Below are 21,696 nucleotides of genomic sequence, written 5' to 3'. Positions count from 1 at the left end.
CATACTTTCATCTACAGACTTGGGTAGAATGTTAGAGGACTACAGGACAACAACACGGCGACAATGGCGAGCTGTAAAAACTGACAATCAAAAACCCACGTGCATGAAGTGTTCTGATTTCAGATAAAAATAGAGTTAGCGCTTTGACGGGGATGAGTGATTGATGCTCAAAGATGTTGCCATGACACACTGGCATACGGGAGAAAAACACTGAGGCAGAATGATTGGCTTCTCCTCTTTGATGTTTCTGTCTGACTTATTTGTGATGGCTGGTTACATCTTCAAACCCGTTCTGCGTTGACAGTTGTAATGACCCCAAACATTTCATCTGTCATAACTGAGTAGCGCGCTCACAACTTCTAGTGAAAAGACTTCTATGACCGAACTTCATCAAATATTCTCACATCCAGCCAAAAGGGCAGACGTTATTCATTTCCATTTGCCATAGGCTTTAGGTTTGATGTAATTAGCAAGAAAAGAAGCTATAACTTTAATATCCAAGATTGAAAACAGAGGTAGGAACAAAAAGTTGCAAAATCAGAGAAAATACACGAAAACACCAAGAGTGAAAATAAAGGGGAAATTGTTTTTTAAATTATTTTTAAGAGATAGTTTTTAACTACAGGACTGTCACCGGGATGACATTTTACAGCCCAACTCAAACCAGATTGTCCCAACACCATAAAAAAGGGGGGGGAAAGACTGTGGTGCTCTGGCTCAGGCAGTCCAAACAGCACATTTTATCTCCAAAGCTGGTTCAGTCAAACCATGTGCAAAACAGATAAACCGTTCAAAGCCTGCATTTGTATCCCTGTTTGTATTTTTGTTGTGTATATGTGCAGACCAAAACATGCCAGTTCCATCCCGTCTGCAGGGCGGGAAGCGGTTTCCCATGGTTCTGTTGGGAAGCAGCTTTCATGTGGAAATGGTCTCCGGGTCCCTTTAGCCCCTCTGTTGTGACAGAGGATAATGAATTTCACAACATCTGCCATTTGTTAACCCTGTTTGGTGTAACTGATCTCCTTTTAATCCATGGACTTCCAATGTGTGCGCAGCTCTGCAGCTGGACTCAAGCAGATGGATCCCACGGCCTCTCTGGGGCTGCAGAGTAGTACTGGACTAGCAAATCTGTAGAGAACACAGACATCTATCTTTGACTGCTGTACTCATTACATTGCATGGACAGTAAATGAAGAACATTTTGAAAGGAGGTTTGTTCTCATGTTGTAGCTATCTAAAATGTTCATTAGAAAGGCTCAAAAAGGCCAAAATGTATTTGATATTAGTGATTTTATAATCACTTTGTTCAAAGCTACTATCCAGGATTGTGATACACAATAACATACACCATACAACACACGTAAATGACTCCAAACTTTTTTTTCTGGAAAGAAAATGTGTATGTTCATGAGTGACTATAAAGCTGTACCAATCATTCCTGGTATGTAAACAATCCAAAATGAAACTAAGCTCCTCAACTTTGTGGAACATTTTGGTGTCTTTCAGCTTATTATTTTGGTTTTAGGGCCTGAAACAATTTCCTCAATTTCCTAACAGCATTTACTATGTAGACAAATCCAATCTCCAACTCATATTTGCTGGAAGTGTAAACAGGCAGAAAACTTGTTTCTGCTGCCTTCAGAGGTTTCAGGGAGGATGAAAATCCATCATTTTTTGAGGCCCACAAATGATCCTTTATTTGTTTGTTTAATTTTAGTCAAGGAGGAAAGAAAACACAATTACCCCTCAGAGAATTGTGGGCATATTGCTAGGAAACACTTTCCCTGACCGTTCTATTTCATAAGGAACTCAGTGGCTTTTCATCACAGGGAGGGTCTAAATCAAGTTCCAAGTGAATTACAGCTGTATGTGCATTTTCATTTGCACAAGTGACACCTAAGAAAACCACCAGTCTCTGAATTACTACACTAAATTTTCTGGTTATTTTAATTTTAAATATGGCCATGGATAACATGCAACTGATTTTTTCCCCAACACAATAACAGCGAATATGTAAAGAATGTAATATAGTAATTTGCTGGGGATGAGTTTGCTAAGATAGGAGACTCAAACAATAACAGAGTATAAATATCACATCTTCATCTATGACCAGGAATGGCTCAAATAGTGGATTCTGTCAATCTTCATTCCTTTCGAGTTTTCCACTTCATCTTTTGCCCTTTTCATAAAACCTGGAATGTGCATCAAAGAATGTAGACTATCTTTCCGCCATGAATAAAACATCTGTCATTCATCAGACAGTACAATATGTCCCAATTTAACCGAGTATAACAGCTCCAAAACGGACAGGGAAGCTCCTGCAGCTACAGAGTCCTGCGAAGTCAACATTCAACCAAATATCATCTCTCTTTTCTTTACAGAGGTGTCTGCTTTTTTAACAAATTTTAAATTTAAGTTTTAAGAAAGACCTCAATATTAACCGCTGTGTTTTAGAGACACTTTACTTCACCCGTGTTGAAGATTGCAATATATTCTGCCAACTCATTACACAAACCATTCAGGGTAATTTGTGGAGGGTTCTGCTCCACTTTACTACATTGCTGTAGGATAAGAAAAAATAAAAGTCTACTAAAGTCTGCATCCAGAGGCTGGAGAGTTGACAAGTGGCATAATTGCACAATTTCCAAGTAAACTACCATATTTATACTATTCATTTATTTTGTCTTTGTTTTGTATTTGATACTTTTATTTCTCTGCCACAGTTTGTTTATAAGCAGGCAAAAATACGGTGAGTAAAATTCCTGCAGGTGATAGCACAAATATACTTTTTAATGTTTGTGACTTCAGACTTCAGACATGTGTCTGGGTCTTAAGACACTGATTTCAATCACTGAAATAATGTTATGGAAAAAAGTGCAATAAAAGTATACCCAGTGCATTAAAATTAATATATATGGATCATTTAAACACATCAGTATGCAACACTCTAGGTGTATTAAAGAGTTGCTGATGAATACAGTCAATAGTTGTCTGATGTCAGCTCTAAAAACTAATCTTGATGTAATCCGAGTAAAACTGAAAACCTGTGTTTTAAATTTAGCATTGAGTTTGACCAACTTTGGTTGTAGGAAAGAAAAGCTCAGCATGTTTACTGTGTGACATTTATAGTGGACTAAAAAAAAGGAAAAAACAAGCTGTTACTTCAGGTTTTTTCTAATATTGCGCCACTTGCAAATTTCCTGGCTTCATAAAGGTGCAATACTACATTTTTTCTTTTCATCATGAACTTTCCCTTGTTGTATGTGTTTATACTCACAGTACTGGAGTTGGACATATCTTCTAAGCATCTCGATTTTTTATTTTTTTACTTATCCATATATTAAAGGAAAATGGACATTCTGTATATGATTCAGGCGTGCTGAATTATCAGTACATAACGAGTGTGGTTAACATGTGCTCCCTGTATTTGTATGTGGCTTAAGATTGATTGAGTGATTTCTCCAGGTGAACGATTATTATCATATGTTATTTTAAAAGGGGGGGGGGGTGTCATGGCAAATGGCAGTTATGCAGGCCTGGGTCCGTGATTGAAGTTTATTTCAAAGGTTATGTCGCCTCCTTCCGGCTGGAAGGGCGGTCGTACCCATAGACATGGGTTTTACCACCGCCGCACCGACAGGTGACGCTGCAAGTGTATCTGCCTCTGGTGAAATTTTACATCAGCTACCACAGTGCTCAGCCACAGCAGTTAGCCGCCGGTGCAGACCAAAACATAGACAATGGGCAAGAAGCACAAAAAGCACAAGTCCGAGAAGCATGGATATGAAGGTATTTCATCCCACACAGTTTAACTGCTTATCAGAATAAACCGTTTTTACATTTTAAACTAACTCGTAGCCCCTGTGTTTTTGTATTGTAGCACTGTTAGCACGACAATAGAGCTAGTTGGCAAACTAGCTTACTGCTAAACTACCTTCCCGACTTAGTTATATGGATATCTACACGTTTCCATCATTTTTTTTAAATGAAAAATAATAATACTGAGGTGGTGATGTGTGAATACAATACATTGTTCGCTAGACGTGCAGCGTAAGTTAAATGACTTCGAGTTAGTTGTTAGCGGCTATTGTTTCTAGCTTTCCTAAGCTGCCGTATGTTCTCACTGTAGTCACACACCATTATTTTGATAATTAATCGATATTTGTTTGTACAGAATATGGAGACAGACCACTGAAGCTGGTGCTGAAAGTGTCCGGAAATGAAGTGACGGCAGGAAGCTCGAGCCTTGACACTTTTTATGACGAACAGCCGGCTGACTTTGACAAACCCAAAGACAAGAAAAAGAAGAAGAAAAAGGATAAAGAGAAAAGCTTTGGGTCACCAGAGGAGGAAAAGGGGAAGAAGAAGGTAAACATCATATCTGTTGGTATAGATAATTTAGATTTATATTTTAAAAGGGTAGTGTGTGTGTGTGTGTGTGTGAATTTAATGTATGTTTGTTTGTTTATTTTAGGTAACTAAAAAGAAGAAAGGGCAGGATGCAGATGGAGATGATGACCGGGAGCAGAGCAGGACTCCTATACGTTCAGAGATTGATAAACAGGAAGGTAATGTTAAATATTTCCCAAATTAATACTAACACTTATTCTGAAGGTTGCAGAAAGAATCTTAAGTTATTTTGCTCCTTTCCACAGAAAAAGAACAGACTCCTCTGCAGGAAGCTTTGAATCAGCTCATCAGGCAGCTCCAAAGGTGCAGCAGCATTTATCACCTATTGATCAGGGATAATTGTGCATTTGCATTTTTATTTTTATTTGACATTTAGTAATATCTATAAATAATGACGTGAGCAACTCACCGCATTAGGTAATGATATTTCTGCAACTAAAAACTGTTTGTGTCTCCTCTGCAGGAAAGACCCGAACGCATTCTTTTCATTTCCAGTGACAGACCTCATTGCTCCTGGTTACTCTGCAGTCATCAAGCGTCCCATGGACTTCAGTACGATGAAGGACAAAGTAAAGAAAGAGTGCTACCAGTCACTGGATGAACTCAAGGTACATGTCTGTGTTACTGCCAGTTGTACTATTGCATTCGGTTAGAAGAAATAAATAAAACCGTTCTTTCAAGTTTAAAGACACAGCTCTTGTAATTGCTGATACTCTAGCTTACTGTAGGACACACTGACGTGGTGCTTATGGAGGACTCCCAGGTCCTTTCACATCCACTAATGATACTTGTTTTGGGTGAAAAAAATTAGTATTTTTTCCCTTCTTAATGTATGTTCTGATACTTGATGTTTTTTGCCTGTCTTTGATGACAAGTAGCTTCAGTGCAATTTGCAGATTATACTTCTTTGTTTAATCAAACTGCTAAAACTTTGTCAATGATGTCTTCATCTTATTCAAAAAAAATTTAAATCATGTTAAAAATGTTAAGTATATGTGTTTTCCCTAAAGGCCACATTTGAACACATTTTTAGTGTGTTTTAACTAACAGAAGCTGTTGTATTTGTCATGCTTTAAAATGTTACGCATGTCATTGATGCAGGTTGATTTCAGGATTATGTGTGAAAATGCCATGATTTACAACAAACCTGAGACAATCTACCACAAAGCAGCACGGAAACTGTTACATTCCGGAATGAAGATCTTGAGCCAGGTATCGTGACCTTGGACCGTCATTTTCTTTGACCTCTTTTACTTGGGGGTAATTTGGGTTCATCAAGTATTAAAAAATTAAGGAGCTTTATTTTAAAACCGTGTACATGATAACAGAAAACTTCAGTTTGAAAGCCCCCAAAAATTTATTATTTATAATTATTTCAAATAATTTTTTGTCCATCAAAATTTTTATAAAGCCTAATGTATGACAAACTTTGCAGTAATGTTAAAGTTGTAAAGACGATTTGTGTCCACATTAGCTGTTGTAGTTTTTTTAGACATCTGTCAGCAATAAAAAAATGCACACAAACATACTGCATTCATATGCACCAATTTTTCTTTTATAATTATATAACCATAACATTATTTGAATGGCACTTTTTAAAACACATAGTTCCGTAGTAATAGTACAGACAGAAAATGAAACATACAGTCTTACATTCATTCTTACATACAAGGGGTAAACATTTTAAGAAAAGTTAACATATAAAAAATTTGCTGTCATTAGTCTTTTAAAAACAAGGAAGCGTGTACCAAAGTTAGTGAGCTGCAACCTCAAAAGCTTGGTCGTCTCTGGATTTAAAATAGAAGAGTGTGGAATAGTTTACAGACTGTAATCAGATGACTGGAGAGGCCAGTTGTTGGAATGTGGTGTCACTAGCACTGTTATATAGACAGGAGCCTGGCCATGTAGGGCTTTATGTGTTATTAATAACATTTTAAAATTAACTAAAATGTTTTGTTTTTGTGAGCAGCAGCGCTGCTGCATTCTGGACAATTTGAAAACAGGCTCATAGTAATCTAAAGATCGTGGCTCAAGAGTTGGCAGTTCATCTTGTAATCGGAAGGTTGCCGGTTCGAGCCCCGGCTCGGACAGTCTGGGTCGTTGTGTCCTTGGGCGAGACACTTCACCCGTTGCCTACTGGTGGTGGTCAGAGGGCCCGGTGTCGCCAGTGTCCGGCAGCCTCGCCTCTGTCAGTGTGCCCCAGGGCAGCTGTGGCTACATTGTAGCTTGCCATCACCAGTGTGTGAATGTGTGAGTGAATGAATGTAGTGTAAAGCGCTTTGGGGTCCTTAGGGACTAAGTAAAGCACTATACAAATACAGGCCATTTACATAAAAAGTGAGTTACAATAATTGAGACAGGAGAAAAGTGAATTATGTACTAAAAGTTCCAAAATAGCACACAAATAAGGACCCAGGTGTTCTCTACTGATAAATAGCCTGCTGTAAAATAATCTGTAAGTCAGGCTGCTGTAACCTTGCTTTAGGAACAAAGCAACAGTTGGGGGCAGCAGATGCTCACAAACTCAGCACCACAGTTTTCTTCTCCTTGGTTATTTTTTTCTCTTTCTTAAATCCAAGTAAAAAGCATGTTTTTCACCTTCCCTAATAGGAAAGGCTGGACAGCCTGAAGCAAAGCATAGATTTTATGGCTGGTCTTGACCCTTCTGCCAAACAACCTTTGAAATCTGAGGAACAAACGAGCACCTTTCTGGACCAGAACAAGGAGGGACCTGCGACTACAGACAGCAGCGAGAGGTCACAGACACCCAGCACTCCCAGGTCCTTTCACATGTTGACTTTGCACACGTGTCCTTAAGCCTTGATGCCACATTTAAGTGTAGCTTGGAGAGCCCAGACTGCAAGAGGGATTTTAATAATACTCCTGACCATACTGTCAATATTTTAACCCCTTAAAATTACAGTTGGCCTGACACAATTACATATTTGTAAAATTAAAAGAGTAGAAGGTTTCACATTTGTATCAGCAGAACTGAGAAATATGAAGAGATGCAGCATATGAGTGGAAACAGTTTCCCATAAGTGCACCGTGTTGATTCCTGTGAGCTTGTTTTCCACTGTGGAGCTGGAGGCTGAGAATGTGGGGAATGCCTGATGACATGCTGGGGCTTGTTTTCTCTTGGCTATCATCTTTTACAGCTGTGTTTTAACTTGGTGATGTAACAGAACCCGTATGCTGACATTATGCATTTTATTATGACTCGCTATAAGAGGACGAGCCCCAGAAAGCCACGTAGTAGGCTGTTTTTCATTCAGTTACCTTTTATCTCGTAAAATATGCTGTCTCAAAATCTGTTCGTTGACGTCAGCAAAAGCTTACAGGTAAATTATCTGAGCAATGAACACAGATTGTGGGCATACAATGAACAGAAAAACTCCTGCAAATTTCCTCTCTGCTGTGTGTATACTTTTTGTTGTTGCCACAAAGTACATTCACGGTCACAGTGTTTCATCATCTGGCATCTTTCAATTTGCTTTTCATTTGCAGACAGGACAAAGACTCTAAGGACGAAGCAGCAAAAGCAGAGAAAGAGCTTCAGGAAATACGCAAGGTCATTGAGAAGTCTGGAGGAAAGCTGTCCAACAGAGTGCTGCAGTCTGATGTGAGAAAACAGGGTTAAACACAAGAACACGCTTTCAAACTGATATATCTGATCTTTTAGATCATAATGTTTCAGATGGCATTGTGGTATTACAGGTCCCATTCTCTTAAGAATGTTCTAAATAACTTTGTGGAATGACTTGCTCATAAATCTTAAGCAGTTTTTACTGATTTAGACAAAATTTCCAACACTAAATACATTATCACACAGTATAACGCAGTATTTTGCATTATGGTTATCTTATGAATCAAAATAGTAACCATGGAAAGGAGAAGTTAAACTCATGTATAGCGGAAATGTAATTTCTTAAGCATAACTCCCAATTGTTTACACTTAAGTGCGGATTCAATTTAACTCGCTTTAGATTACGTAGTCAGCAAGAGCTTGTTTAAAGTTGAAAGCAGTAATTGAATGAAATGATCTGAAGGGTAGATGAGAAAGACATGAGAAGAAGCAGGATTAAGAAAAGTCATTGTAGATTAGATAAGGAAAATCTAATATGAGACATATATTAATCCTTTCAGATTTCCATTACATATAAATTGTAAATATCCATCCATCCATCCATCTTCATCCGCTTTGTCCGGGGCCAGGTCGCAGGGGCAGCAGCCTAAGCAAAGAGGCCCAGACCTCCCTCTCCCCAGCCACCTCCTCCAGCTTGTCCGGGGGAACACCAAGGCGTTCCCAGGCCAGCCGAGAGATATAATCTCTCCAGCGTGTCCTGGGTCTGCCCCGGGCCTCCTCCCGGTGGGACATGCCTGGAACACCTCGCCCAGGAGGCGCCCAGGGGGCATCCTTGTCAGATGCCCGAACCACCTCAGCTGGCTCCTTTCGATGTGGAGCAGCAGCTGCTCTACTCTGAGCCCCTCCCGGATGGCCGAACTTCTCACCCTATCTCTAAGGGAGAGGCCAGCCACCCTTCGGAGGAAGCTCATTTCTGCCGCTTGTATCCGCGATCTCGTTCTTTCGGTCACTACCCACAGCTCGTGGCCATAGGTGAGGGTAGGGACGTAGATCGACTGGTAAATTGAGAGCTTCGCTTTTACACTCAGCTCCCTCTTCACCACGACGGACCGGTGCAGCGTCCGCATTACTGCAGCTGCAGCCCCAATCCGTCTGTCGATCTCCGGCTCCCTTCTCCCATCACTCGCGAACAAGACCCCGAGATACTTGAACTCCTCCACTTGGGGCAGGAACTCATCCCCGACCCGGAGTGGGCACTCCACCCTTTTCCGGCTGAGAACCATGGCCTCGGATTTGGAGGTGCTGATCCTCATTCCCGCTGCTTCACACTCGGCTGCGAACCGTTCCAGTGCGAGCTGGAGGCCCTCACCCGATAAAGCCAACAGAACCACATCATCTGCAAAAATCAGAGATGAGATTCTGAGGCCACCAAAGCGAAAGCCCTCCGCCACTTGGCTGCGCCTAGAAATCCTGTCCATAAAAATTATGAACAGAACCGGAGACAAAGGGCAGCCCTGGCGAAGCCCATCACCCACCGGGAACGAGTGGGTGATGTAAATATTTGTAAATATTTACTTATGTTTTCTTTTTTTCTTCTCAGTGAGGGAAAAAAGTAAGACAAAGCGAACCAACTAACCCCAGCAGATCCTCGTTTAACCCCATAGGGCCAGATTTACTAATATGTTGCACCAGAAAAAAAAGTTCTCTCAATATTTACAAATGGACAAAATTGTAAGAGTTGTTAACCTTTTGAACTTTAGCGCTATTTGGCAATTGCGCTCACTCGCTATTTTGCCCCATTTAGGAATTTTGGCCCATAAAGTTGAATCAAGATATACTGATGTTTCCTTTTATTAATAAACAGATCATAGTGGAAGAATAGTTTCTGTTTTTTTACTTCACATTTTTGTAATTTCTTTAGAATTACAGAACAGCTGCTTAAGGTTGAAAAGACTTGAGTTACATCTTCTGGACAGTTTTGTGATGTAATCAGTGCTCACTGTTATTATTTTTACAGGCTGTGTGTGCAGTCAGTGACCACAGAGATTTAGAGCATGAATAAAAATGCTTTGCCGCTTTTGTTTTGCCAAAAGAGCTTTGGCGCTCTACTTTAAAAATTAGGCTTTGTGTTTAAAAACCAGTAAGGGCCCCAGTTTAAAATATATCCACACCTTCTTTTTTGTTTTAGACTCTGGAGACGATGTTGTAGAGTCAGTGCTGGTTATTTATCTGATGTCCATTGTGTCTTATCTAATTAACTAGAATCCAATAATGTAATATTTTCTCATTATTTTTATTCCTCTTTCACTATCACTGTTTGTTTTGTAGTTGGAGTTTGCAAGGCGGAAGTCAGATGGCTCCACCACTCTGGCTATCCTCAACCCAGCAGATCCCTCAGCAGGAGGTGAGACCATTTTGGAACTATAAAAGAGCGCAATTAGACCAATTATTACAATTTGCCACAGCGGTGGATGTTCATATTGAATATGGCTTTAATGTAAAAAGATCAGCACATATACCATTAATCCTTTTAGGCCAAAAGTGCAGGCTTGAATTTTGAGTCAAAGGGGTTTATGTAGGACAACCAATCAGAAGGAAACAGCTTAAAGAAAGAGGAGCTAAAACAGTCTGTTTTCAGTTGGAGTTATACTTCTGTGTTAAATCTACATCACAGAGACATTATAAGCGCAAAATGTTCTGAAACCCTAGAAATGTAACTACACGACTCCATCACTGCAGCCCACACAGTTATAAATGAAAACACCATCAGCTTCTGTTGTAAGCTCTGGCCGTGGATGAACTGAAAGGCTGCACCACTCTTGAAGTCCAAAAATACAAATATAGAAGCATAATAAATCCACTTTACACAACAACATCTTATACACAAAAAAGCGAAATATAAGTTTCCTTTGGCTTCTTTGATTTTAATTTCTGTAAACTATGACTGGGAAATTTTAATGGTTGATTAGTATTTCCAGACCTATAAAAGAAATGATGATGCAGCCAGAGACTTGAGGGGGGAAAAAAAAAACTGTGTTTGCTGTTGCAGATGTGGGTTATTGTCCTGTGAAACTCGGCATGATGTCCAACCGGCTGCAGAGCGGTGTGAACACCTTGCAGGGTTTCAGGGAGGACAAGAGGAACAGGATCACCCCAGGTATGGTTCTACCTTTGTTTCTCCATATTGTTGATATCAGAGTCTCAAAGGAAAGACAATAAATTATCTGTGTGCGGCACTTTCCACAGTGTCCTACATGAACTATGGGCCATTCACCTCCTACGCGCCAACCTACGACTCCAGCTTCGCCAACATCAGCAAGGAAGATTCTGACCTTATCTACTCTCTCTATGGAGACGAGTCCAGCCTGCAGGGCTCAGACAGGTATGAACAGCGTGTCTGTATAAGGACCCGAGCTCTGTGTCTTTTACGCAGCGAGGCATTCCTCACTGATTACTTTCCAGATGTTCCTCTTTTTCCACTGGATTTTCTGTATCAGGAGGAGGTAAACTGTAAGCGGAGCCTCACCCTGACTCAAACCCTTCATCTCTTCGTAAACTTCAGTTTCATCTTGTTTCTGTTTTATTCTCTCATGATGTTCATGCTCATAACAGGTTGGTACATCTTGTGGAACTCCAAAGTGTTCAGAATGAAAAAGATCTAGGGAATATAAAAGCCACAAAAAGGTTTGAGTAGGTGAAGCTACATGGGCTCGTTCTATGATGACTGCTGCAGTCAGTGGGGACCATTAGTTATCCATGACAGGATTTTAATTTCAATTTTATTTGTCTACATAATTTTTAGGAGAATTTTAAGGAAATACATATATATATGGTTGATCCTTAAATCATTCAACTGAAAAGTTCAGTAAATGCAAGGTGATTTAAAAAAAAAAGGGGGGGGGGGAGCAATCAATTTTTCCAAGGGGCCAAGGGAAACTGGGACTAGTACATATTACTATATGTATTTAGGTTATTGTTACCACATGCTCATTGTCTCTTGTGTCTGTTTTTTCCTCTAAACGGAAAAGCACAGTATGATTTTTGTTTACAAATTAATGAAAATCTTTAATTACCATTAGTAGCACGTCCTTATTTGACTGGTTGTGTAGGAGGTGCAGTTATTTTTCCACCAATTTGCAGGAGTGTCAATATCAACTACTTGTCATTATTCTCAGTCAACAAAATGATTCAGACTTTTACACCGCTGCTGCATAGGAAATAACTGTAGTAAAGTTTCATTTGGTTGGTTGTTTGGCAGCTTGTCAGAGTTCCTGGCCAAATCAGAAGAGTATGTGTACAAACTGGCAGACAACCTCCTGGATGCAGTGACAAACGGAGAGCATTCAAGAATCCTGAAGGACACCGAGCAAGTAAGCTTTTCTCTGACGTCATTTGTTGTTTTTTGTTTCAGGACAGGAAAGTCTTCCAGTTGACTAAATGAATGTTTTTGTTTTGCTTTGGGGGGTTTTTTGTCATTTTTTCCTCCAGCAAGTAGAGCAGCTGTCAAATATACAAGAGGACAAGGATACCGTGGAGGTGAGAGAATCTGGAGCTGAAACCCTGATCAAAAAATGTGCAGCATGTAATAGAAATGTGCGTGAGGTGAGTCGAGTGACGAGTGCCAGCGTTCGCTATGTAATACAAAACCGGAGCCACTCATCCTCATCAGCACTGCTTTTGAAGCTGCTGCTGTTCAGTGCAAAGCATATCACGTGCTCCTCCATTATACCCCATGGATTTAATTTGTGTTCTAGATGGCCTCAGCTGATGACTGCTGCATCCACCAGCTGTGTCAACATAGCAGGGGCCTGGCGTAAGGATGGAAAGAACATTTCCTTTTAAAACACAGCAGTACTACATGCTCAAGGCCCGCTGTTGGAGAATTTTGAGAGGACTGTTTTCCTCTACTGCCCACTGACTGTGAAGCTGAATCGCTCCTCAGAGCAGTAGAGGAAACCAGAGCAGGGGCCCACCGTCAGACAAACAGCGGCCCTCTGTGCTAGCTTCTTGCTGTTTTTGGCCGCCCTCCAGTTTACTCTCATCCCCTGCTCGAGTGTTGCAGCTTTTGATTAGGCCTGATTTTATTGTAGTGAAGAAGTAGCATGACAAAAGAAGCTTCAAAAGATTGTGATGTTCCCTTTTATGTCCAGTGTGGAATGCATTTTTCTAATCTAACTAACCATGTTGTTTCCCCTCTGTCTTTGGTAGGTAGCTGACCCCCAAACATCTGACAGACTGGATTTCCTGCGCTCTGCTGCAGGCCTGCAGATGACTGAGGAGCTTTCTGAGGGTAAAACGTCTGACTTTTTTTTTTTCTGTATTTAAAGTTGCAGCTAATTACACTTTTAGGAATGATCAGAACATCTTTAAAATGTTTAATTTGGTTCCTTTAGCAAGCACTATAAACACATGTCATTAATACTTTTCATCTTTCCATGATGAAAACAAGCTGATTAAGATAAAATGCTTATTGTGCCGAATTCTGTTTCGCAATCATGCTCGTTTTGTCATTCAGGCACCTCCACTTTTTTTTTTCCCACCTAAAAGCCCAAATTACACTGATGGACTCATTTAGTTCATCTTTTGTCACTGCCCGGTCCTCAGCCCTGGATCTGTATTAATTACATGATCAAAAACTTGTGACCTTAGTAATTGTGATGAAATATTTTGCCAAAATCAAGCACCTAATGTTCTACATCTACATACACATGTAGATCTACATCCACAGGAAACTTTCAGTCACTACAGCCCTGACCCTAACAATTCTTAAGTGGTTCAGTTCATACCTGGGTTTTGGTTGTTGTTTTTTGGGGAGTTTTTTGTTGTTGTTGTTGTTTTTTTTAGGGAAATGGGCAGTAGGGAAAACAGCCCTTTTTTTGTTTTTTACCACAGGGAACGTCACTTAATCATAAACATGATCATCAAAATACTGAAATTTACCTGGAGAAAAAAAACATCTTTAAATATCACAGCACTCACCAGACTACCAGGATCTACCTGAGCATTAACATCCTACAATGGATATTGTGATAGAGCATGATGGAATTATGATACAAGTTTGCAGACCTTCAGTTCTCGTGTCATAATTCTTAGTCCCAATTTTTTTGCAGGATCTTTATCTTTAAGATTAAAAGTACCTTTGGATGAATGCTGTTGCTATTTAAATAAAACTGAGATGACAAAGCCAACATGGGAATGTATCTTTTCAATTATTCTGCATGAATGCACTGTTAATGTCCCCACTGGCTTCCCATCGTTCTTCGATGGTATGACAATCAAAAAGGGATTTATTTTCCTTCTTAGTGGTATTAATTTTTAACTCAGCAGAAATATTTTTAATGCCTTTTCTTGATGGCAGGAAATAAGAAGAATTGTGGCACTACAGGCAGTTTAAGGACCTGCCTCATGCTGATGAGAAGAGAAATGAGAATCAGAAAACTACAAGTTCACATAGTATTGGGGATATGATGAAAAATCTGTCATGGTACTTTTTAAAATTCATGGCCATTATTTATTATATTTGTTCTCCCTATGTATATACATAAGTGTACCGTGGCTCATTGTTCTGTCAAGATAGTACATAATGTAAACATTTTAATGTCTAAAACTGTTTGAGCGACATATTAGCTGTCCATCGTCCTATTATGTTTCCTTTGAGATCTTTCTAGAATTCTTCTGTCATCAGCTTTCGGCACCTTCGAGTATTAATGTAACACGAGAACCCATGGGTCTGTGTCAGGGCTCAGAAACAGTGGCTATATTGTGTTAGAAAGAAATGATTTGCGGGGGGGTTACCAGAAGGTAACTGGAGGAACTCAGAGGAAGTATTTACTTGCTGCGTGTTCTCCTTCCCTCACACAGAAGCCCTGAACATCCAGCAGAAATTGGACGAGACTACAAAGCTCCTGCGCAACTTGCAGGAAGTTCAGAGGGAACGTCTGAGTGCCAAGCAGCCACCAAACATGATCTGCTTGCTGGCCCCGACTGCCAAGGAGCTGGAGCTGGGTAAGAGCCTCATAGTGCATGGGCGTCTTTGTTCTTCCACTAAAGTCAGCTGTAGACCTCGAACAACACTTCATTTACCTCTGTAGCCTGCATCCTTCACAGGTGTGGTAGACATTGGCCTGATTCAGATCACTGGGACCCCCTTTCCAGAATATTTTTCTTTCAATCAATCAATCTTTATTTATAAAGCACTTTTCATACAGAAATGTAGCACAAAGTGCTTTACATGGTTAAAAGCAGCCCACCCCGCCCTCCAACTCACTCCCCACACTCTCATTAACATAAATGATCATGGATACATACATACATACATACATACACATCCCCCCTCAGGGTCCGCGAGGGTTCATATGGTAAAAGCAAATGTGAGAGATAAGAAGGCCCAAGACCATTAAGACATTTAAAAACCAATAAAAGAACTTTAAAATCGATCCTGAAACACACGGGGAGCCAATGCAGCGATTCTAAAACCGGTGTAATGTGGGCCCGCCCTCTGGTCTTCGTCAGCACACAAGCTGCAGAGTTTTGTAAAAGCTGTAAAGGTGAAATATTATTTTTGGGGGGGACCAGAGAGCAGGGCATTACAGTAATCAATGCCACTGGTAATAAAAGTATGTGTCAACATCTCCGTGTTGGCCCGAGAGAGAATAGGGCGGACTCTGGCTATATTTTTTAGATGATAAAATCCAATTTTGGTTACATGTTTAATATGTGGGATAAACCCAAGCTCGGAGTCAAAAATAACACCCAGGTTTGTCACTTGTAGAGAAGGACATAGTGAAAATGCCTGTAATTTAGACAAGAGTTTCTCTCTCTGAGCCTCAGGACCGATGATTAAAACTTCAGTCTTGTCCTGGTTAAGCTGTAAAACGTTTTCTGCCATCCAAGATCTTATATCTAAATTACAGTTAAAAAGGGCATCCATTGGTCTGCTGTCTTTAAAAGAGTGAACCCAGCGGGGAAAAAAAACACATTTTGATGTAACCTGTGCCAAAACTTCTTTTTTAACCACTTAAACCCCACCCCCCCGGTACCGGGGGCAAAAAGGAGGAGATCACGTTTAATCGATTATAACGCTGGTTGAGAAATATAAGTCCAGACATGTGTGGTATCCACAGAAACCTCAGACTCTGCGCAAAATGTCATATAAACCATTTCTACAGCCACCAAACACACCGAAAACAAGCCGTGAAACGAGCAGTTACGTAAATGCGCAGAAGTCCGTTAAACAAACCGAACCAGAAATTCTACAGACTTCATGTAACCGGCTAAAGATGGGCTGGTTAGCTTCCAGGGCTATCACTGACTCCACACACCAAGTTTCACCACGATCAGACCAAAATTCACTGAATGAGCCGCAAAAGAAGACCACAAAAACACACAGCGGCGCAAATGCGCTAAGACAGAAATTGGCTTACCGTCCCGATTTCCTCCGTTATTTTTCGCTGGTAGCCACGTGATTACCAGTAGTTACCATGCCTACCTAGCCGCATCAGAGCTGTTTTCCGTCAACAACCTCCATTTTAGACCCACCTGCAGACACGTGACTGGACAGACGCAACATGCAGTAAATTTGGGCCCACGTGGGTTTTAGCATTACAACGTCTAAATGGTTGAAGTGACGTGAACGTGGCTTTTGAAGTGAATCTATTGGCTCAAACGATTAAAAAGGTGTCAATCACGCAAATTGACCAAAAGAAACCAAAGTTACAGCCCCTCGGAGTTTAAAAGGGGCAGAGGCCAATCAAACGCTCTATGTGCACTGCAGAAAAGGGCCATTACCATGTAAATGTGTGGTTAATTCTTCAAAAATATATTTTTTTTTAAAAAAAGCATTTTTAGGCCTTATTAATTTCTGCTCTTTAATACCTAAAAAATCAACTGGCATGGTGTACAATTGTGCCAAAATTGGACATTTTTGTACAACATCTGGATATTCATGTATTGACAGGGCTGTAATTTTTTTCACTGTTTCACTTTAGAAACAAATCTTTGCACAGATGATGTTTATATGTTGGTTACTGAATTTCTGGAACCAAATGTGATCTGAGTCATATTTTTAAAAGGGTTATAAGCCAAAAATTACAAAAAAAAAATAAAATAGGCGAGGATAAAATCTAGTTACTTTTTCTGTGTTCCAGTCTCAGTAACTTTGACACAGTAATAATATCTGCTTCAATATTTACACCTCTGATGAAATTTCCCAAGTGTTAGCTTTATTTTGATACCAAGATTGTAAGGACAGAGTTTGTAATTGCAGAGAAATAATCAATTAAATTTGGGCATTACATTTTTGAGCAGGAAGCTCAGAAACCCCCTTGGGGCTTAAGAGGTTAAGAGACACATTTTGTGGAAAAGAACTTTTATGCTGAATGGCAATACGTAGCTCTCTATTTCAGATGACTTTATAAAATTAAAAAGCGACCTAATTTCATAGGCTATATTTACAATTAATAGGGTTTTCAGATAAACGGTTGTCCTTGATCACCATTTAATACTTTTGTGTTTAAAATAACCTCTTTACTCGGTAAATTGTTTCTTAGGATGGTGTGACTTCATGCAGTGCTGAACTGAATTGTTACATGCTGTAACAAGTATTGTTCTGATAACTTAAGAGATAGCCTTGTGGAATGCCAGCACAGGCACCAACCAATCAAATTAAGCCGAGGGAGCTAGTTCCTTATTTAGTTCAGCATCAAAATGTAGGAGACTTTAAATAAGAAAGGTCAATTACTGTAAGTACAGTCAGCCACACTAGGCTGATTATCTTACAATAGGACAAGAATGAAATGAATTTCTTTTTGTTTAAATAAAATTTCGCAAACCTGCCCATCAGTTGACTCACTGATTTAGGATGATTCATTGATTGCTTCCTTTCCATGTTAGAGCATTTAAACCATATATTTAAGCCACTTCCAGCTATCAACATGTATCAACATATCAGCTTGTTTTTGCTGAGGTCACTTCCTGTAAAGTGACATTTTGTAATGGATGTAACAGTTCTTAAGAAATGTGGTTCAGTTCATATCTGTTTTCTTTCTTTCTCTCGCTCGCCGTTTGTACTGATAACTTAATAGTTAGTCATGTAGAATGCCAATACAGGCACCAGCCAATCAAATCATGTTAAGTGTAAAGGCAGGAAGCTATTTCTTTATTCAGTTCACCATTAAAATGTAGGATAATTTAATTAATATAATATAATAACAAGGTTAATAGCAGTTCCGTTATCTTGCCTCAAGTGTTGTCACCATGTTAAACATGTCAGCAGCATGCTCCTGCCATCACATTTAACATTATTAGCAATTTGTTGATACGTCTGTATCTGTGTATTCAACAGTTAATAAATGAAAATTAAAGTAAAGGAGAGATGTGAGAAACACCCTTCAAATATGAGTGTTGTCTGTTTTGCCCACCAGAGGACACTCTGTTGCCAACATGTTTGGAGCTGCAAAAACAAACAGCAGCTGATCCAAGTCAGAGTATCAATAGATATATAGATTAAAACAAACAAACAAAAAAATAACCAGATGTAGGCCTGGTAAATACAACCAGTCATACATCTGTTTTTTGTTTTTGTTTTTAAAAAAAAAAAAAAAAATCTGCTTTTTCTTAATATCTTAATTTCCTGCTATCTTCACGTTCATCCTCCTACCTTTACAGCTGAGAAGGTGACATCAAACTTGGCTGAGCTGACTAGTCAGGTGGCCCCATGTGATGTCAGCAGTATCTACGGCATCAGGAAGGCCATGGGCATTGCTGCCCCTCCAGACCCACCTGAGCTCTTCATAGACCTCACTACAGGTAAAAGGCAGTTTCTCTTAAGTTGTGTCAAATGCAGTATGTAACCTTACAAAAAACAGAAAATTGCAGACGAGAACTTTTCCACGTTTTCAGTGCAGGACACGGCTGAAGCCATGGAGACCAGTTGTCCAGATGTGGTTCCAGTTATCGCTGTGTAATGAAATTCCAAACACTCTCATTCAGTGTAATAACTTAAGTTTTGTACAAAAAGTGCTTTTTGTGTTACATTTGTATGCTTTTCGGCCAATAAACTTTTTTTTAATAAAAACCAACAACCTTGGCTCTTGTGTAACGCTGCGTGACAAACTGCAGACTTAAAACATTTATTACATTCTGTAACTGTACAAAAGTCAATGTCACATTTGTTCACGGAAAGGCCAGTACATTATTATTATTATTGTTGTTAATATTATGTAACCACAATTACAGACAAAATGTTGGTCTCAGAAGATAAGGCCACAAGACAAGTTTCAGAGGCACAGAAAGTGATCCAGATCAGTTTAAGTGGTCTCTGAGCTGGGGCCAGAAAAAACATTCACAGCAGGCAGGTTGTTAGATCACACAGATCGAGGACATCGAAGAGAGCGTCACAGATACCCTTCATCGCAGCATATATGGAGACAGGCAGGCAAAGATGCTGAAAATTGATTTCTTATCTGAGCAGATTAAACACTTACACAGATGGCATACATAAAGAAAATGTATTTCCTCCTGAAATACAGTACGTACCTTAATATTAAATTATTGTTCCTAAGGCCAAACAGCACAGCTGGAATTCCTAAAAGGTCACATAAAGACCACAAAGTGATGGAAACCTAATCTTAATCTGCTTCAGGATTTGCAGTTTAGCCACAAAGTAAAGCTTTCTAGATTTACTTCTACAGATGGGAGCAAGAGAAGTTTCCCTGTCTTCTGCACAGCTGGTTTCTGACATTGAAACAGCTTAACACATTTATGTCTGGCTCATTACACAGTAACAGCAACAGTGTCCATCGCCTCTCAAAACGAAACCCATACAACTTTCAGATTCAAACAGAATCCACTGGAGATTTTTCCCCCTCTTATTTTTTGTTTTAAAAGACCAAAATGGACATCCAAAATCTCAACTGCATTTGGCTTTAGTACAATACACGTTTTTTTCTATCACATAAAATTACAGACATGGAAAATAGTACAAAAGTGATCGATCACTTGTGTCAATGTGTTTGTGACTAGAAAAAGATGGTGATTGTACATACTGACCATCTCCTCAGTCATCTCCTGATCCAACCATGAGATGCTGGGTGTTGAATGCAATATCCACCACACAGCAAATAAGCAGTTCCTTTAAAAATCCTTAATTCAGTAACATCACAGGAACGCAGCTAGCAGGTGCGCATGTGTGACCAGCAGAAGTCTGTAAACTAGTTTGTCCCCAGTTCTTTTTGCAGCATTGACCTGGCCTCAGCTCAGACCCATACCTTGCTGCTTGCTCATATCGGTGCACACAAAGAAAGTTTTGAGCTCCCCTTTGCCCTTCACATTGATTAGTCCTCGACACTCGCATGAGTAGCCCAGGTCCTGCAACACGACAGATGTTTCCTCTGTTACCTGAAAGCAGGCAAAGCAAACGGAAAGGAAATTGGATTAGCACAAATTCAATGCGAGACCTTCCCTGCAGCAAAATCGTTTTCCCGTGACTACATTAAACAATACGCATCTCAGGTGGCACTTTGTCTCTGCTAATGGCTTTGATTCCAAAGTAATTTACATATTTTCTCAAGTTAAAGCATGAATAGCTTTTGATCTGCCAATAAATGTGATACAGAGCATAAAGTGCAATTGGAAGAGAAAGAAACAATGTAACGGTTTTCTCAGAGGTTGTTCTCGTGGCTGGTTAAGGACAGGAGGAGTTTATTTTTGCAGCAGTTGAGATAGGTAAGGAAAATAAAACCCGAGTCCAGTTCGAAATTGGATCTTTTGTAAATGTTGAGATATGCTGTGTGAGAAGTGACCATTTGACCTTAAAGAACATACCTGGATTTTTCCCAGCTCTCCAGTGCTCTCCATTCTGCTGGCTACATTGACTGTGTTGCCCCAGATGTCATACTGAGGTTTCCTTGCTCCGATTACTCCGGCTATCACTGGGCCATGATTAATTCCTGTGGAAGAAAAACAAGCCCCCAATATGTTAAAGTTTAATACTGTATTTTATAATAAAGTCTGTAAAGTTCATGTGCAGTGTTTATAGAGGTAAAATGGAATGAAAATGTAAGGCTGCGGTGACAGAGGATCAGGGGTACCAGAAAAGGCGAAATATTAGGAAGAAATAAAAGAAACATTTTAATGCATTAATACAGTGCTGCTAGTTTGCAACCAGTTTATAATCAAGGCCATTAGACCACAAGAGAAATTTTCTGAGTGGCCCATAAATTTTTAAAAGAAAAGCTTTTGTGCAGCAGATGCTGAAGTACCTGACTAAAAGACACAGACAATACTGTAACTGCTCTTAAAGACATGGTGAGTCTAAAACAGAGTAGGATTTGCTTTGAAAACATGATAGAAATGTAAAAGTTCATAGTAATTATTAAGATGTTTCAGTGCAAAGACTTCACAACTGATCACGCTACTGAAATGAAACAAATTGAGAAATTCTGTGTATTTTAAACCAATATAAAACGGTACCTCTACTGTCTAACTCTGATAAATGCAAGACTATGGGCACCGGCAGAAACACAAGCTTCAAATCAGCATACGCAGGTATTCTGAATCAGATGGATTCAAAATATAATATGAACTGTTTGAAAAACACGCCTACTGGGTTTGAATTAGAGCTGGGCGATATGAGATTTTTTCATATCACGATATGTTTTTTTCATTTCAGGCGATAACGATATCTATCACGATATAAGCCA

At 39.7% G+C, this 21,696-nt stretch overlaps 2 protein-coding genes across 7 annotated transcripts in view; one reads left to right on the top strand and one right to left on the bottom strand.

The window, feature by feature from the left end:
• Nucleotides 1-3,653: 3,653 nt before the first annotated feature.
• On the top strand, nt 3,654-19,083 carry brd7 (bromodomain containing 7). Of its 3 annotated transcripts, none has more exons than XM_005912984.3 (17): nt 3,654-3,789; nt 4,175-4,368; nt 4,475-4,568; nt 4,656-4,713; nt 4,874-5,018; nt 5,512-5,622; nt 7,021-7,190; nt 7,918-8,032; nt 10,325-10,400; nt 11,046-11,153; nt 11,243-11,378; nt 12,255-12,366; nt 12,485-12,532; nt 13,205-13,286; nt 14,858-15,001; nt 18,662-18,802; nt 18,896-19,083. In XM_005912984.3, the coding sequence occupies exons 1-17, from the start codon at nt 3,741-3,743 to the stop codon at nt 18,958-18,960; spliced, it is 1,848 nt and encodes a 615-aa protein (XP_005913046.1). In that variant the 5' UTR covers nt 3,654-3,740; the 3' UTR covers nt 18,961-19,083. The 3 variants fall into 3 exon arrangements, with proteins under 3 accessions (XP_005913046.1, XP_042074287.1, XP_014188899.1); XM_042218353.1 differs by having other exon boundaries at nt 18,901-19,043; XM_014333413.2 differs by lacking the exon at nt 12,485-12,532.
• Nucleotide 19,084: 1 nt separating this feature from the next.
• adcy7 (adenylate cyclase 7) overlaps nt 19,085-21,696 on the bottom strand; it is a 65,374-nt gene continuing 62,762 nt past the window's right edge. For all 4 annotated transcript variants that reach the window (XM_005912982.3, XM_005912983.3, XM_042218341.1 and 1 more), the window contains 2 exons: nt 20,819-20,943; nt 19,085-20,392 (listed from right to left, as the gene is read on the bottom strand). In XM_005912982.3, coding sequence (XP_005913044.1) covers nt 20,246-20,392; nt 20,819-20,943 — 272 coding nt within the window. In that variant the 3' untranslated portion in view covers nt 19,085-20,245. The remainder of the gene's footprint in view (nt 20,393-20,818; nt 20,944-21,696) is intronic.

This window comes from Haplochromis burtoni, unplaced genomic scaffold (genome assembly GCF_018398535.1).
Source record: "Haplochromis burtoni strain Fernald_Lab_line unplaced genomic scaffold, NCSU_Asbu1 Contig_2, whole genome shotgun sequence".
In the NCBI taxonomy this organism is placed as follows: domain Eukaryota; kingdom Metazoa; phylum Chordata; class Actinopteri; order Cichliformes; family Cichlidae; genus Haplochromis; species Haplochromis burtoni.
This window is presented reverse-complemented; position numbering and strand designations above follow the sequence as displayed.

Coding starts and splice junctions, on each gene's coding strand:
- brd7 (XM_005912984.3), top strand. CDS start 3,741: ATGGGCAAGAAGCACAAAAAGCACAAGTCCGAGAAGCATGGATATGAA. Junction 7,191..7,917: donor CAGACACCCAGCACTCCCAG/GTCCTTTCACAT, acceptor TTTCATTTGCAG/ACAGGACAAAGACTCTAAGG. Junction 8,033..10,324: donor ACAGAGTGCTGCAGTCTGAT/GTGAGAAAACAG, acceptor TTTGTTTTGTAG/TTGGAGTTTGCAAGGCGGAA.